This window comes from Marmota monax, unplaced genomic scaffold (assembly GCF_021218885.2).
Source record: "Marmota monax isolate L192 unplaced genomic scaffold, Marmota_monax_Labrador192_F-V1.1 WCK01_AAM20220418_F8-fsc00104, whole genome shotgun sequence".
Classification (NCBI taxonomy): Eukaryota; Metazoa; Chordata; class Mammalia; order Rodentia; family Sciuridae; genus Marmota; species Marmota monax.
Window position 1 is genome coordinate 3767948 of NW_026693836.1, and position 14731 is coordinate 3782678.

The 14731-nt window shown below is 35.7% G+C and overlaps 1 protein-coding gene and 1 non-coding gene across 5 annotated transcripts in view; one reads left to right on the forward strand and one right to left on the reverse strand.

Annotated features, from left to right (window-relative positions):
* Positions 1 to 14731, reverse strand: part of Mre11 (MRE11 homolog, double strand break repair nuclease) — a 61876-nt gene that overhangs the window by 24110 nt on the left and 23035 nt on the right. For all 4 annotated transcript variants that reach the window (XM_046462375.2, XM_046462377.2, XM_046462376.2 and 1 more), the window contains 5 exons: positions 12886 to 12966; positions 8968 to 9094; positions 7023 to 7123; positions 5584 to 5757; positions 648 to 710 (listed from right to left, as the gene is read on the reverse strand). In XM_046462375.2, the coding sequence (XP_046318331.1) occupies positions 648 to 710; positions 5584 to 5757; positions 7023 to 7123; positions 8968 to 9094; positions 12886 to 12966 (546 nt within the window). The remainder of the gene's footprint in view (positions 1 to 647; positions 711 to 5583; positions 5758 to 7022; positions 7124 to 8967; positions 9095 to 12885; positions 12967 to 14731) is intronic.
* Trnav-cac (transfer RNA valine (anticodon CAC)) lies at positions 8000 to 8071 on the forward strand. Its single transcript has one exon. It is a non-coding gene; the product is annotated as a tRNA-Val (tRNA).

The following is a 14731-nucleotide window of genomic DNA, read 5'->3' on the forward strand; positions in this document are numbered from 1 at the left end:
TATTTCAATCACTAGATTGAACTAGATAGAAATGCAAAATTCTATTAGGTAGGGTCTCAAAACTTAATGAGGTGATTGCTAATTTGTTGTTCCTAACCTGCAAAGATAGAAACTAAGAGAAAAATTATTGTAGCCAAGCTAATTTTAACACTTAGATTGGACAACAGAAACTGCCAAGTCTTATCCAGGGTAACAATGCTAATCAAAATACTAAGCTTCTTTTTTGCCCCAAATAATAGGTTAGAACACTTGCCTAGTATATGTGAGGTCCTGAGTTCAATCTCCACCACCAGGGGGATAAAATGGATTTCAAAAATATAAGCTCAAAGGATAAAATTTATCTTATATAGATAAGATGCTCTGATAGCAACTAGATATTATTCTGATAGAAAGAGAGCTTTTTTAATGTATCCCTGCCCCCACAATATAAACAAATTTTAGACAACAGCAAAAGAAAAAAAAAAAAGTAGCAATGCCAGCATGAAGAATACTGTAGGCAAACAAATAAATCAAGGGTAGCTATTCTCAGGCATCCCCTGCTCACTCCTGTCCATTACACCTGTGGACTGACTATTCTAAATAAACCTACTAGTTATTCTATTTGAACAAACTAAGATGAGTACAGAAATTAACAGCAAGAAAATTACCTCTCGAACTTCATCATCTTCTTCTTCAGTATTTTTTTGTCTGCTTTCTCGGAAACGACGTACCTAGGTCATAACATGTTAAGTCACAAACATGTTGCTTATCCCAGTTAGGTAAATATAAAATAATGGACTACCACTGATTAAGAAATACTTTTCATTACAACACAAAACCTGGAAATTTAACTATCACAAAAGACTGATTAAAGTCATATTTTTCCAGTTACTTAAATTAAAATGCTAGAAATGTTTTCTGAAGTAAATACGTGTGTATTCACATATATATATATATATATATATATTTTCTCTCTGAAGTTCTCTCTCAGAAAAATTACATTACCAGAAGCCAAAATGTTCCATGTTACTGAAAAAGTCTGTAAGACTGCAAAGAAAAAGTTCCTAATATCCAATGGATATATATTTCAGTAAATAGTTAAAAACAAGTATTTCTCTTTTACATGTCTTGAAATATTTATTACATTCCTCAATTCACTCTTGTACACATGGCTGCAAAACACATAGGAGGCTCTCTAAAACAGTATCTGAAGTGAGTGGGTCCCTAAAGATCCATATTTGTTAATGGTCAACTACTAAATATTTGCTGACTGTGGCTCTGGACCCAAGAGTGGAACTACAAATCCCATGTTTTAATGGATCCTGCTCACAAGGATCTTACATAGCTAGAGACAAGCCCCATTTATTTAACAATGTACTCAGCGCATATTTAGGTATTGAGTACCCACTATGTGCCAGGCACTATTGTAGAAAACAAGAAAACAAAAATAGTAAAAAAAAAAAAAAAAAAAACTCTGCTGCCTTCACAGAGGTGACAATCTAGTGAGTATATGGAAAAGAAGGGAGGACAGCCAATAACAAAACAAGAAGTTATATTGTATTTAGAAGGTATCCAGGATCCAGTTAATACAATTAACACTGGAAAGGCTTATCCTATGGGAGCCTTTGGCATCCTCAGGGTCAATGCATTTACTGATGGATTCAACCTACACATTATGATCACATGACCTTGATTATGTGAACAGAGGGCACAGAAGGACTACTTGGAGCCAGGCACAGTGTAGCACACCTATAACCCCAGCAGCTCCAGAGGCTAAGGCAGGAGGATCATAAATTCAAAGCAGCTTCACCAACTCAGTGAGGCCTTAAGCAACTTTGTGAGACCCTGCCTCAAAATGAAAAATAAAAAAAGACAAGGATGTGGCTTAGTGGTTAAGTGCCCCTGGGTTTAATCCCTGGTACAAAAGGTGTGTGTGGTGGTGGTGGTGGTGGGGGGTTTACTCCTTGGGAACACCTGCACAAATCTTGCTGCTCAATCCACGAACCACTGTTTGTGAATGTGGCCTTGGAGAGCTCATGCCTGGTATCCTTCAGATTCCAACAGACGCCTTACTTCTTATTTTACTATATACTCTTTACCTTTAAAAACCTTAAGTGAATGTGCTCCCAGAAGTCTTGTGAATCCTTTCAAAAATTTAAACCTGTGAAATCTTTGCAAAAAGCCTGTTAAGTGCTCAGAGGAAAACAAAACAGGAAGAGAGACAGGGAGTGCTAGGGAGGTGTTGCATCTTTGTGAAAAGAATTATCACAAAGGCCTCAGGGCAAAGATCATATAATAGTGAAGATGTTAAGGGTGAGGCATGAATCAAGAAAATACTTAGGGAAAATCATTAAAATCAAAGGAAAAGGTATGTGCACTGCAAGGAAGTCACTGCAGCTAGAGCAGACAGAAGATAAAGAAATAATAGAAAGCCAGATTGAATAAAGCTTTGTAAGCAACTGTAAGTTTTTTGTTTGTTTGTTTTAAAGGCAGGAGTTACTAGATTCATAATCTGTTAGGATCACTAAACAGCTGAATTAAGGACAGAAATGGAGGAGCACTGGAAGAAGAGGAAGGGTAGGAGAAGGCAGATCAGTTTGGAAGCTACTGGGAAAATCCCCAAAATTGCCTTGGACTGATTGTAGTGTTACAGGTAGTAAGAGTAGTCAGAGTAGAAAAGACATCATTACCCTAAGTACATTTTTGAAGACACGAATGGTGTGAAAATGCTTTGTGTACAACCAGTGAGTAAAAAATTGCCCCATATGTGTAATATGAAATGAATTGCATTCTGCCATCATATATAACAAATTAGAATAAATAAATAATTTAACTTAAAAAAAAGTAGTAGTCAGATACTGCATACATTCTAACAGTGGAGCCCAAAGGATTTCTAGACAGTCAGAATACAGGTGACAGAAGGACAGGAATCAAGGATGACTTAAAAGTTTTTGGCTCAGTAACTGAAAGAGTGGTGCTTATACTAGAACTGTAAAAGGACAGCAGGTCTGAAAGCAGAGTGTGAGGATGAGCCACTAAACTTAGGACTGTTACAAGTTTGAAATGCCGATTAAACATGCAGCTGGAAATGTCTAGCAGACTGTTAACTATGCAAGTCTTGATCTAAGAGGAAAGATTTGGGCTAGACTTTTGAAAATAACAACCAAATGCCAGGCTGGACAAGGTTATAAAGAGGATGTAAATTTGAAGAAGGGATCCAAAGACAGTTCTGGGGACTCTAATTAAGAGGATGGAGAGATGAGAAGAATCAAGAATAGAGATTAGGAATACACAGCCAATGAGGCAGGAAAAATCCCTTAACAGTGTGGAGTCCTGGAAGCTACTGAAGAGAATGTCTCATGAAGAGGCCCAGGGACATTTAAGGTAGAACAATGACAGTAGATTTAGCAATGGAGGTCACCAGTGACCCCAAAAAGAGCAGCTTCACAGGAATGATGGGTCAAAAGCTTGATGGAGGACTGGGGTTATAGCTCAGTAGTAGAGCACTTGCCTAGCATGTGTGAGGCACTGGGTTCTATTCTCAGCACCACATATAAATAAATTAATAAATAAAGTAAAGGTCCATCAACAATTTAAAACATATATATATATATGAGGTTGACGGATGGTTTTAAAATGAAAATAAGGGAGAAAACTCTCTGAAGCAATTCTTATGTAAAAGAGGAACAAAGAAACAGTACAGTAGCTAAAGGGAAATGCGATGCAGAATTGTTTGTTTTTTAAGCATAAAGATCAGTATGTTTGTTATGATTCAGGGAGGAATGCAGAAATAATAATCTTTTAAAAAGATGACATACTATGTAATAGTGTCCAGATGATATATAGCATACCCAAAGTGCCACTATTTGTAAAAGAGAATCAAAAGTCACAAAAAACACACCGAGCAGGCACTGTCTGGCAGCATCTGAGGATTTACCAGGCACTCATTCTTTTAATCCTCACAATACTGAAGGAGGTTCCATTATTATCTCCATCTTATAGATGAGGAAACTGAGGCACAGGGAGGTTGGAGAACTCACTGATGGGTGCACAGCTAATAAGGATTTTCATATCAAATACAGGTGGTCTGGCCCACAGTGCATGCTCTTAGCCACCATCCTACACACATGCTGGGAGCCTTCTGCAGCTCAGGAGTCAAGGTGTCACTTAGGGAGGGTCATGTTTTATTGTGGATACTCACCTGAGGAATCTACCTGTACTAAAAACTCAAAACATAACACATACACTGGGACAGACTAGGTAGTTTTGGAGTATGGTTTACATGCCTGAATTTTAAAAATACTTGTCATTGAGTAAAACTAGTTACATAATAACACCATAAGATTTTAAGAAAACCATGTTAAGTAAATTCAAGAAAGGAAAACCCAAAGGTAATGTGTTTTTAAAACAATGCTTTATTCTTCTGTTTAAGGGGAATAGAAAAGGTGAACGCCTATAATACAAATGCCTAAATGTAACTGTTGATAGTATACTGGAATACTTCCAACTTTTATATACATGCATACACATACACTCATGTATACAATAAAAATAAGGAGGATAATATTGCGTATAGCTCTACATCCTTAAAATTATTTTCCCACTTAACATTATATTGGAAATATTTTTCCAAGTTCTTAAAAAATGTAATTTTTCATGGCTGTAATGAATTCTATACTGTGAATGTTCCAACACCAAATGTAACAAGACATTTCCAATTATTCTTCACTGTGGATAACACTAAGAATAATTATTCCATATACAAATCTCTATCATACTATTTTCTTAGGAAAATTTCCCAGTTTAAATAGTAAATCTTGAGCTTCTTCATACACACTACCAAAATGCTTCTCAGTAAAGCTATCTGAACATAATCCTCTCATCAGCAGTATTCTAACTACTATTTTTCTCAAATCATTCCCAATTTGACAAATAAAAAATACATTTAATTAATCTAAATTTCTTTGATTATCCTTGGCTAACCACCATTTTCATATGCTTATTAGGCATTTATATTTCTTTTGTGAACCACCTATTCATGTCCTTTGTTCATTATCCTATTGGAATATTTAATATTTTTAAAGATTTATTATAGCTATTTAATATTAAGAATATTAACCTTTCTTCTGCCCACATACAAATATTGCCATGTCAATACCTTTTAATTTTGCTTTCTGACACTTTGGCATGCAAACATTTAAACATCTAATAGTCGAATCTGAAGAATGTTCTTCTGCGATTCTTCTGGTGCCTTTATGCTTAGAGAGAATGCATGTTGTAGATGAGACTCTAAAGCTCAATCAAAACTTATTAAAGCAGTGAAATAAAGAGGAATTTTCATCCTACAAAGCTCATCTTCAGGACAAGATATTTTCTAAGGGAATAAAACTAAATCATGAGGTCCAACCACATGTAAATGACTGTTCTAGGTACTTTCTAGATATTAGACATTTTAGTTTAATCTTCATCTTAATATCTCATCTTTATTGCTGAGGAAACTGAACAAATCAGAAAGGTTAAATTGTGGTTTATCAGAAAAAAACTCAGATCTACTCTTAGGAGAGACTGTCTAAATAGGCCTACACACCCAAATTAGTTACTCACCTCTTCATCAATTTTATCTTCTAGGGCATCAATATGACGTTCTTTAAGAAATCGCTGTGTTTTTTCCAACTGGTATTTCACTAATTCCTCAATGGCATCCTTCTCTTCCTTGTCCACAAATTCTTGTACTGCCTCACCCATCCCTCTTTCTGTTAGCAGTGAGAGTTGAACATTCTGTAAGAAAAACAAACCACTATTTGCAGAAATATTATCTATTTCTTTTAAAAATAAGTACCTATCAGCAAGGAAAATTACAGAATAATGTTATCAGAGACAAACAAGTTACCCAGCTATTGAAGGAAAAACAAAATTGGTAGATAGTAATCTAGCCTACTGACAAAAATTAAGGGTCAAAAAAGCAAACTCAAACCAAGAAAAGGAAGGGGAGCCCAGGACAGGTAAAGATGCAGAGGCCCGAATGGCTGGGGTCCAGAAATAGCACTGTAGATTAATAAGAGATTAGGTGAATATGTTACACAGCAAGTGAAAATTAAAGTTGTAGGAAATGAAGACTGCTAACCAGCTGACTGTAAAACAAGGAGATTATTAGGACTGTCCAGGACCACCCAGTATAATCATAGAGACAAGAAAAGGAAAGGAGGAGGCAGAAGGAGGGGGTCAGAAGGAAATATAATTGTGGGAAAATGGCCAGAGATACATCATTGCTGCCTTTGAAGATGGATGAAGGGGACCAAGATCAAGAAACACAGACACCTCTAGAAATTGGAAAAAATATTCTTCCATAGAGCTTCCAGAAAGTAACACAGCCCTGCTGACACCTGGACTTTAGTCCAGTGAGATCTGTGTCAGATTTCTGACTAACAGATCTCAGATCACATAACAAAACTGTTATTTTTATACAACCAGAGACTCTTAGAGTGGTAGAATTTACTCAAACGGTTAAATTTAGTAGCTTCACCATCATGTGGCTGTATTTGTAAAGTAATTCTGAAATTACATCCAAATTAAGAGAAAATCAAATCCTGGACTGACTTTTGCAATAGAGACAAAAAAGAAAGAGGATAAAAACAATAATACAATAAAAACACACATTAAAAATATCACATTAATAATGATATTAAGCTGGGCACATGCCTGTAATCCCAGTGGCCTGGGAGGCTGAGCAGGAGGATCACAAGTTCAAAGACAGCCTTAGCAAAGTGAGGCATTAGGCAACTCAGTGAGACCCTGTCTCTAAATAAAATACAAATATGCCCCCCAAAAAAGAAAAAAAAAACCAAAACAATTATATTAATAACCATGAACTAAGCATTAGTTTTTCTTGATATACAGTAACTACAAATGAATGTAACTAAATGTCACTCTACTTACTCATGGCAACACAGTGAGGATTCATTTTGTTTGACTATCGATTATATGTATTAAAATCTGTTATTATAAAATAGTCATTATTCAAAATGTAAATTATAAGAAATTACCTTCTCTGCAGTCTGAAAATACTGTTTGACAAGGTCTTCTACCCTGAGAGTTGTTCCTTCTGAAGGTTTTGTGATAAGCTTCCCAAAGTTGATCTCTTCTCCTAGAAAAATAAGTCCATCAAAAAAATAGCAGCTTCTACTAATATGTTAAAGTGGCTAAACTCACTGCAGGTTGCTGTCAGTGAGGAGGTAAGGCCTAACTCTTATCAACTGCCAGCTTGCCCAATATAGTACATTTCAAGACACTCCAGCCACTTTTACTAATAGCTACAGTCTTTTCCCACAGTTAGTATTCCCTTTCCATATCTCCAAGGAGTAGGTCTCTTACAGCTGTTCTCACGAAATGGTTCCCAGACGTCGGGAGGTCCCCAAGACCCTTTCAGGAAATGCATAAAGTCAAAACAACTTTCATGATAATATAATACTAAGACATTGCCTTTTTCACTGTATGGACATTTGCACTAATATACAAAAGCAATCATGGGTAAAACCATTAGGTTTTTATAAGCAATTAAAGTATAAACAATTTATAAGCAATTTAAGTATAAACAAAAAGGAAAATCAACAGACTACAACTCACCAGAGACAAAACTCAACTAAATAAGGTACTGTTATAATTCTGTTTTCTTATGAATGCTATACTCATGATCTTTCAAGGAATTGATAAGGATGCACAATTAAAGTAAATAATTATCAAGAAGCAATTAAATCAGGCTAGAGTTGTGGCTCAGTGGTAGAGTGCTTGCCTAGCATGTGTGAGGTACTGAGTTTGATTCTCAGCACTGCATATAAATAAGTAATAAATAAATATATAAAATGAAAGTCAAACAAAAAAAAACTAAGCAATTAATTCAATTTCATAGTATAAAAATATGATTCTCTGGTTTGGATTTCTTTCCTATAAAATAGTAGAAATGAGCAGACTGTGAAAATAGAAACCCATTAAATCTGAGCTAATAAAAATCAGAGTAGGGCTAGGGATATAGCTCAGTTGGTAGAGTGCTTGCCTCACATGCACAAGGCCCTGGGTTCAATCCCCAGCACCACCAAAAAAAATTAAAAAAAAAAAAAAAACAGTAACTTTTAAACAGGTACATGTTACCATGAAAATTCTCTTATTCAATAGCTCTGAAGAGAAGAGTCTATACATTTAACATGAACAATACTTTTTATGAAACAGCACTATTTCAACCAATGACTTAGTTTTATAAATGTTAAAAAGGGCCATTAGATTTTATAAAATTTAATTAGAAATTAATTACCTGCATTATCAGAAAACACCAAATTACAGGATACTTCTTATTTTCAAAAAGCCTGATAACTTCCTGATCCACTGAACACACCAGTATCAAAATACTTAATAACGCATAATTTGCCAATGTATTACCTGGACATTAATACTGCATAGAAAGTAGCAAATATTTATTTTGTGCTTTGTTTTTGTTTTTGTATTACAATTCTTTTTTTTTTTTAAGAGAGAGAATTTTTAAATATTTATTTTTTATTTTTTAGTTCTTGGCGGACACAATATCTTTGTTTGTATGTGGTGCTGAGGATCGAACCCGGGCCACACACATGGCAGGCGAGCGCGCTACCGCTTGAGCCCCATCCCCAGCCCTGCATTACAATTCTTAATACACCTTTATCAGAATTTATTTTGAACAATAACATCTAAAGTCTATATATGTTATTACTCAGCAAAACTGTTTAGAAAAACTATATTTACAAAGACAGTTTTCCATTTCTTCATAATCCACAGGTTTAAAAAAATAACAACTAATTTGTAGAAGAAAAAGATTTAATTATTCCAACCATCTTTTTTTTTGTCTAAGATATTACAATAAACTAAAACATCTTCTATAACTATTTTATTTTCTTTTGTCAAAGACAGATTTATAAAAGTCTTACAATAGCATTCTTTAATTTATAAAAATAACTAGCTTACCTGTTTTTTCTTTTTGTTCTCTATGCCTGAAGAAATGGATAACATCTTTTGGATTAGCTACTCGATCCACAAATTTCTGGCTAAAGCGAAGAACATTGAAAGGTTCAAAACCTCCACTATAGTCCACCTGAAATACAGAATAACATATGAAAGCCAGGAAACAATTTGCCAATTTTTGAGAAACACACTCATTCTTCAGTATTTATATTTGGCATTTTTATATTTACTTATCCATACTTTTAAATTTGTAAAAATTACTTTTCTATAATATATTTTAAAGATCAAATTGGTATTATACCGTTTATTCAATTGAGAAAATAATGCTTGGAAGGTTCATAAACTTAAAAGCAAAATAGTTTGGGCACAGTGGTGTACACCGGTAATCCCAGTGGCTCAGGTGGCTGAGGCAGGAAGATCCTAAGTTCAAAGCCAGTATTAGCAACTAATACTTAAACAACTTAGCAAGATCCCATCTCAAAATAAAAAGTTTAAGAAAGGGAATGCTAGGGATATGGCTCAGCAGTTAAATACCCCTGGGTTCAATCCCCACTAAAAAAAGCAAAATATTTTGATGGATCCAGGTTACAGCAAAGATTTCCACAATGCTGGAATTATTACATCTCCAATGACAACAAAGTTTAGGTACCCACTATGAGTACTATCTGAAAAGGAGATGGAATTTCTAAACAAATTTCTAAACTTTCAAACAAAAAAGACCTCTAATACAACAAAACACCAGCCCTAGGGCATTAGTTCCTTGGTCTATCATCTCAGGGATATGTATATCTTCAAACTGGGCAAGGACAAATACTGGGGAAATCCAAGTAGAAAAAAATAAGTCTATAAGCATTGGGAAATGATTACCTTCAAAAGATGGTTAGCTCAATGGAAATAATAACTCTCAAGGAAGACTATTCTAGAGAAGTCTACAATGGTAAATAGTCCTTTACAAAGAGAAACACAGCTTTCCCCTGAGGAGATACACTCACTAAATTAGCTATTCTCAGCGAATGCTCTGGGACCAGCATCACACAGCCTAACCAGAATACTCCTGACCTGATCATGACCCCACCCACACTCTTCATCACAATTGGCACCATCTTTTTATTCATTATGTTCATTTATTTGATATTTACTATGTCTCCCTTCATTCCTCTACCTCCTATAAGCTCAAGTTCAAAGCCATATCTTCTTTAAACCATCTCTATGGCCAGGTGTAGTGGTGCACACTTGCCACCCTAGCAAGTCAGGAGTCAGAGACAAGGATTTCATGTTCCATACCCATCTTGGTAACTTAGCCAGACTCTGTCTGAAAAAATAAAAATAGCTGGAGGTGTAGGTTGGTGAGTATCCCTACATTCAATCACCAGTATCACTTAAACAAAAAAACAAAACAAAAAAAATCACTGTGTCCTTGTCAGGAGAAGTGATTTGAATCACAGTCTCTTATTGTCCTGTGGCAGGAGCACACCTGTGCTGGGAATTTCCTGTGCAAAGGCTACAGGTTAAGACTGCCCAGTTGCTATGGTGATGCCCCCCCCCCCCCCCCCCAGCAAGGAGGTTCTGTGTATAGCATGGCATTATCAGTCTTGACCCTAAATTCAGACACCAGCTGTGGGGGATAGAGGATTATGAGTGCAGAAAAGATAATTATAACTGGATACCTGATATACCTAAGCCTAATTCTCTCTTTAGATCAGAAGCCAGCTTGTCACATGTTATGAAGGATTCATTTCTGTTTTCTGTAAAAATATTAGGATGTCTGTATAGCCTGGCCATTAGTTGATGTTGTAAAGCTGCTTGGAATGCCTGCCCGTGCCTTGAACTCACCCATGCCCGGTTTTCCCTGACCAGAAAACAACCCTTTCCTAAACCTTAGTGACACCTCATAAATTCTGGCCTTCCCTAGCCAGATAAGGACCCTCTCAGAGGCTCTAACGACCTCCATAAATTCTGATGTCGAGGCCAGCAAAAATGTAAACTTGTGTTATGTTCCCCAGAGTTTTGTTATCTATAACCCCCCTTTGTGTAACTTTTTGGGCTATAAAACTGGACTGCAAGGAAGCTTTGCAGCTGTCCTTGGCTCCAACGATTTTGATGGGAAAGGCAGCCCGGCCGGTCGAAATAATAAGCTTGCATTAATTTGATTTTAATTGGAGTCAGTGGTCTTTTCTTGCAGAACTTTGTCTTTCAACCTGCTTGCTTTGAAGAAACTTTCTCATAGAAAATCCTTTTGATGTTAAAACCTATTTAATAAATGTGTTGAGCTAGCTCTGTATTGTTACACCTCCATTAGAGGGTAATGTCCCATCTGGTTGCGGCTCTCTATGTATGTCTGTTTGTCTTTTCTAAGCTCCCATCACCCCTCACCAGTTTTTCTGAATTAACAGCCATGCAAGTCGCATGTCCTCCAACATCCATAACACAGGTACTCTGAGATTTGTTCAATGAATTAATAAGGACCCTCTAATGGGTACAACGTATTTTGTCATACGACTTACACAATAATATCTGATCCTTTATTTCATGAATGAATAAATTATTTATTGTGTTTAGAAAAAGAATGCCAATTTGCTATTTAAATGGTTGGTTCTAAAGTTATCAGACAGACATAAATGAGAAACATGGTATCTTTTGTCCTGATGAAGAGAACTATGTCGTTCATTTAAAGTAACCTTCTTTGTATAACCCAGATCATCTCTTCTGCTGCCATGTTCTAAAAGTACTAAATGCAGAGGCAACTGGGTATCCCCCAAACTCCTTAGACATACTCTAGCCTAGATTTATTTTTAATTTTCTGCTCATAAAAATTACAAAACTTGTTCACTAAACAAACTTTACTGGGTGTCTTCAATGTTCTGGTACAGAGTACTCTGTTAAGGGTTAGGGACACAATCATGAACAAAACACAATCTTGGTTGTCAAGAAATTTACACACTGACCGGGAAGACAAATATAAATAATTGCATGCAGAATGTAAATTGTACTATAAAAGATATGAACAAAGTAGAATGAGGACACAAAGGAAGAAACTTCAAATTGGAGGGGAGACCCAGAAAGGTTTCTGTGGAGAGACAGGCTTTAAATGGTTGCTGAAGGAGACAAAAAGCCAGGAGCAAGGAAGTGCATTCCACACAGGATTGGCACAGGCAAAAGGTTCAAGTGAATTTCACCAGGCACAGGACCAGTCATTTTAGTCCAATATGACTAGAGCTTAAGAACATGCTTAGGAGGAAAAAGCCTAAGAGGCTGGTTTAGACCAGGTTCTATAAACACCCTAGTGCTACCCCCTCAAAAGTTTTGACTTGCTCCTGTTAGTGCTAGGAAATTATATTAAACTGTGTCCAGAAGGAAAGCCATGCAAGATTGTGTTTTACAAAGATCCTATTGGCATTAGTGTGGAGAAAAGGCTAGTTGGCAGAGTGAAAAGGGAAGTGAAAGTTGAGTTCAGGTAGGATGTTGCAGCAGCAGGCCTGTAAGTGATAATAAGGGCTCAACTACAGCAATGACAGTGGGAGAGAGAAAGGGGACCAGATTACTTTTTGTACACCACTCACTATATAATTCATTTGGATCTCAAAAACTTATGAAATACAAATCAACAAACAAAAGATCCAGTTGTGTGAAGTCATACAACTAGTGAAAGGGCCAGAATCAAACCCAAACAGTCTAGCTTTAAACTGTAATCTTTACCCCTTCATCCTACATCCCAAGACCCCTCAAATTTTAATGTGTAGACAAATCTCTTGGGGATTTTACTAAAAGGCAATGGGTCTGACATGAGGCCTAAGATTCTGCATTTTTTCAATAATTTCCCAGTTGATGCCAATACCAAGTAATATGGCTTAAGGACCACAAAAACTGTACATTACTAGAATTTGAAAATTAATAAAGCTTAATCATGTAAAAAAGACTTACTCGAAGTCGTATAAGAGGCTTCTCTGGCTGTCGAGAATTTCCCAGACGTTCCCGTTCAGCATTTTCAAGCATTTCTTCAATCTCAAAATAAAAATTAAATAAAAGAAAGTACATTTAGTATAAATCAGTTGAATAATAGTTCATATTCCTACCACAGGAACTTTCCTGCATTACACAGTCATCTTCATTTCCTAGGTTATTTATAACACCTTTTAAAATATAACTACTAGTAATGCTCTGATTAATGTTTTTCTTTTATGAAAGTTCTTAATAATTTTTCAATCTCTGTATTTTTTTATAAGAAAGTTTAAAACACTGCTTCTGCTCCAACTTTCTATTCATGTTTTGATATGACTTAGGCCTCATTTTATTAACTTAAAAGCAAATAAACCTAGATTTTTCAGTCAGATCAGGCAGAATATGTAGGATTCTATAACCAAAGGCTCTTGGATTATTTACTTTGAAAAAGTTCAAGCTAAAATAAAATAAGAAAAATATTTCAAATATCTGAAGCTATCTCATGGTATACTACTTGTCCTAAATTGTTCTAAGGTCAGAACTGAGATATAAGTAGACGAATTTTAATACAGTAACTTTCTAACAGCTGAAGTCCTCTGGAAGTTACCCAATCACCATGAACACAACCTTTTTGAAAATGATTCCTATAGTACTCCTTGTAACTTGGTTCCCTCCTCAGGAATAATAATAGAACAAGTATTTTTGTCCTTAAATCTCTTCCAGTCCTAAAACATTATAATCTGTCCTTCAAATTATCTGTAACAATGCAGCCCCAAATAACTTTCAATGATGAGGTTTTACATCCGTAGTATTCAGTATGGTTGCCATAAACCACACATATACAGAGACAGCGCCTGGAATGTACTTGGTACAATGAAGAAGTGAATTTTTAATTTAATTTTAATTAATTATATTTAAATAGTTACATGTGCTACTAACTACCATCCTGAAAACACAGAGCTATAAGAGTATGATCTAGATAAATTATTTCAATTCAATGAGCATTTATAGAGGACCTATAGCCAAGTATTTGGACATGTGCTAAGACGGAAAAGTTAAAAGATGGGCCTTGTCCTCACATGCATATAAACAATGATATAATTAAGTACAAAAAAAGAAACACAATAGCATACAAATGTAACAAGGTTATGTGTACACCCAGGTGTTTAAAGTGGATCCTTTTTACTTTTGCTGGTCATGTGACCATTCCAAGTCCACGGATCTCAATCAGGGACATTGTCAAAATCTGGAAACAGTTAATTCATGTCTGGGGGAAAAAGGAGCTACTGGAGTCTACTAAGGCCAAGGAGAACACTGCTAAACATACTATAATGTACAGAATAGCTTCCCACAACAAAGAAACATATAATCTAAAATGTTATTTGAGCCAGGGTTGAGGCAAGGAATATAATTAATTCAAAATCAATCCATGTACTTTTCATCCCCCTGATTCAGGAATTGTGCTTACCCCAAGCAGTAAAATTCAATGTTCAGGGTTTATTTGGAACTACTGGGAAAAATAATTCTTCCAGCTATAACAATAACAGAAGTCTGTGGACCAGCATGTGAGAATGTCTTCCATAAAGTGAAGTTTAGCATAGAAACCATAAGTGTGAGTGGTAGCAGAGGCCATAAAAACAGAGAGAAACCCACAACTTTAAGTTTGAATTTCTGGAATCAATCTCCTTGACACCAACATACTCTTACAACTTTTTAGTTATATAAGCTATACATTGCTCATATAGCTCTGACACTGGACAAATTACTTTATCTAAGGTTTAACTCATTGTACATAGATTGTGAGTAGTAGGGCTAGAGGTACAGATCA